This window comes from Cyprinodon variegatus, unplaced genomic scaffold (genome assembly GCF_000732505.1).
Source record: "Cyprinodon variegatus isolate N-32 unplaced genomic scaffold, C_variegatus-1.0 Scaffold50, whole genome shotgun sequence".
Classification (NCBI taxonomy): Eukaryota; Metazoa; Chordata; class Actinopteri; order Cyprinodontiformes; family Cyprinodontidae; genus Cyprinodon; species Cyprinodon variegatus.
The window spans coordinates 1,957,776-1,958,637 of NW_015150503.1; the positions used below are offsets into that span (position 1 = coordinate 1,957,776).

The 862-nt window shown below is 41.8% G+C and overlaps 1 protein-coding gene across 1 annotated transcript in view; it reads right to left on the reverse strand.

Moving 5' to 3' along the window:
* LOC107082325 (F-box/WD repeat-containing protein 10-like) overlaps positions 1-47 on the reverse strand; it is a 17,699-nt gene extending 17,652 nt beyond the window's left edge. Inside the window, 1 exon segment of the mRNA XM_015370943.1 lies at positions 17-47. Within this exon segment, the coding sequence (XP_015226429.1) occupies positions 17-47 (31 nt within the window).
* Positions 48-862: the final 815 nt, after the last annotated feature.

Here is an 862-nt window from a genome sequence, read left to right on the forward strand (position 1 = left end):
GTAACGTATACAAAGCCAGATCCAAGTTCAATAAAGTGGGCTGACATAAAAAAATGAATAGGAGATATGTGAATAATTGATTTGATTTTAGTTAATGCCGACAAATGTAGAAACACCAGAAACAAGAAGTTGCTCTAATTTCCCTAATCTCTTACAGCGATTTATAATCATGACGGATGACGACAAGATGGAGTGGGTTGAGACGACCGAGGAGGTTAATGAGTCTGAGGAATGCGTCTCCCTGAAGAACAGCGATCCAACAGGTGAAGAGTCATAAATGTATTTTAATCTTTATGAAAAATTATATTTGCCTCTAAAAGCTTCTTAAATGTTGCATCTCTTTCTATATAAATTTGCAGATTTGGAGTCAACTGAAACATCACTCCAGAAACTGTTGAACGCTGTGGGGCAGGATGAAAGCGCTGAAGGACATGATGGCTTTTGTAAGCAAGCTAAATGCCCCCACAACACACACATCAATGTTTCTCTATCCTCGTGGGGACTTGCAATTAACTTCCATTCATTTCTAACCCATTTCTACAGCCTAAACGTGACCCTAATCCTAAACATTACAGGTTCATAACTAATCCTAACCTAAACTCAGTTCACACCTTAGTCCTACACCTAAAGGCCAATTTATGCTTCTGAAGCATAGCCTCTGTAACTGTCAGATCTGTCTCTGTACCGCCCCCCCACAGTCGCAAACCCGTGCAGACTTCAAGCGGAAGTGTGCAGACAAAAAGCAGCTGTGATTGGTCCTTGGTATGCCTTTCCAGCTGTCTGTGTGGTCGTCCTTCTCCATTCGGTGCTGGGGCGTGCCATTTTTAAAAACCGAGAAAGAACTACAAAGGACAACGTATGC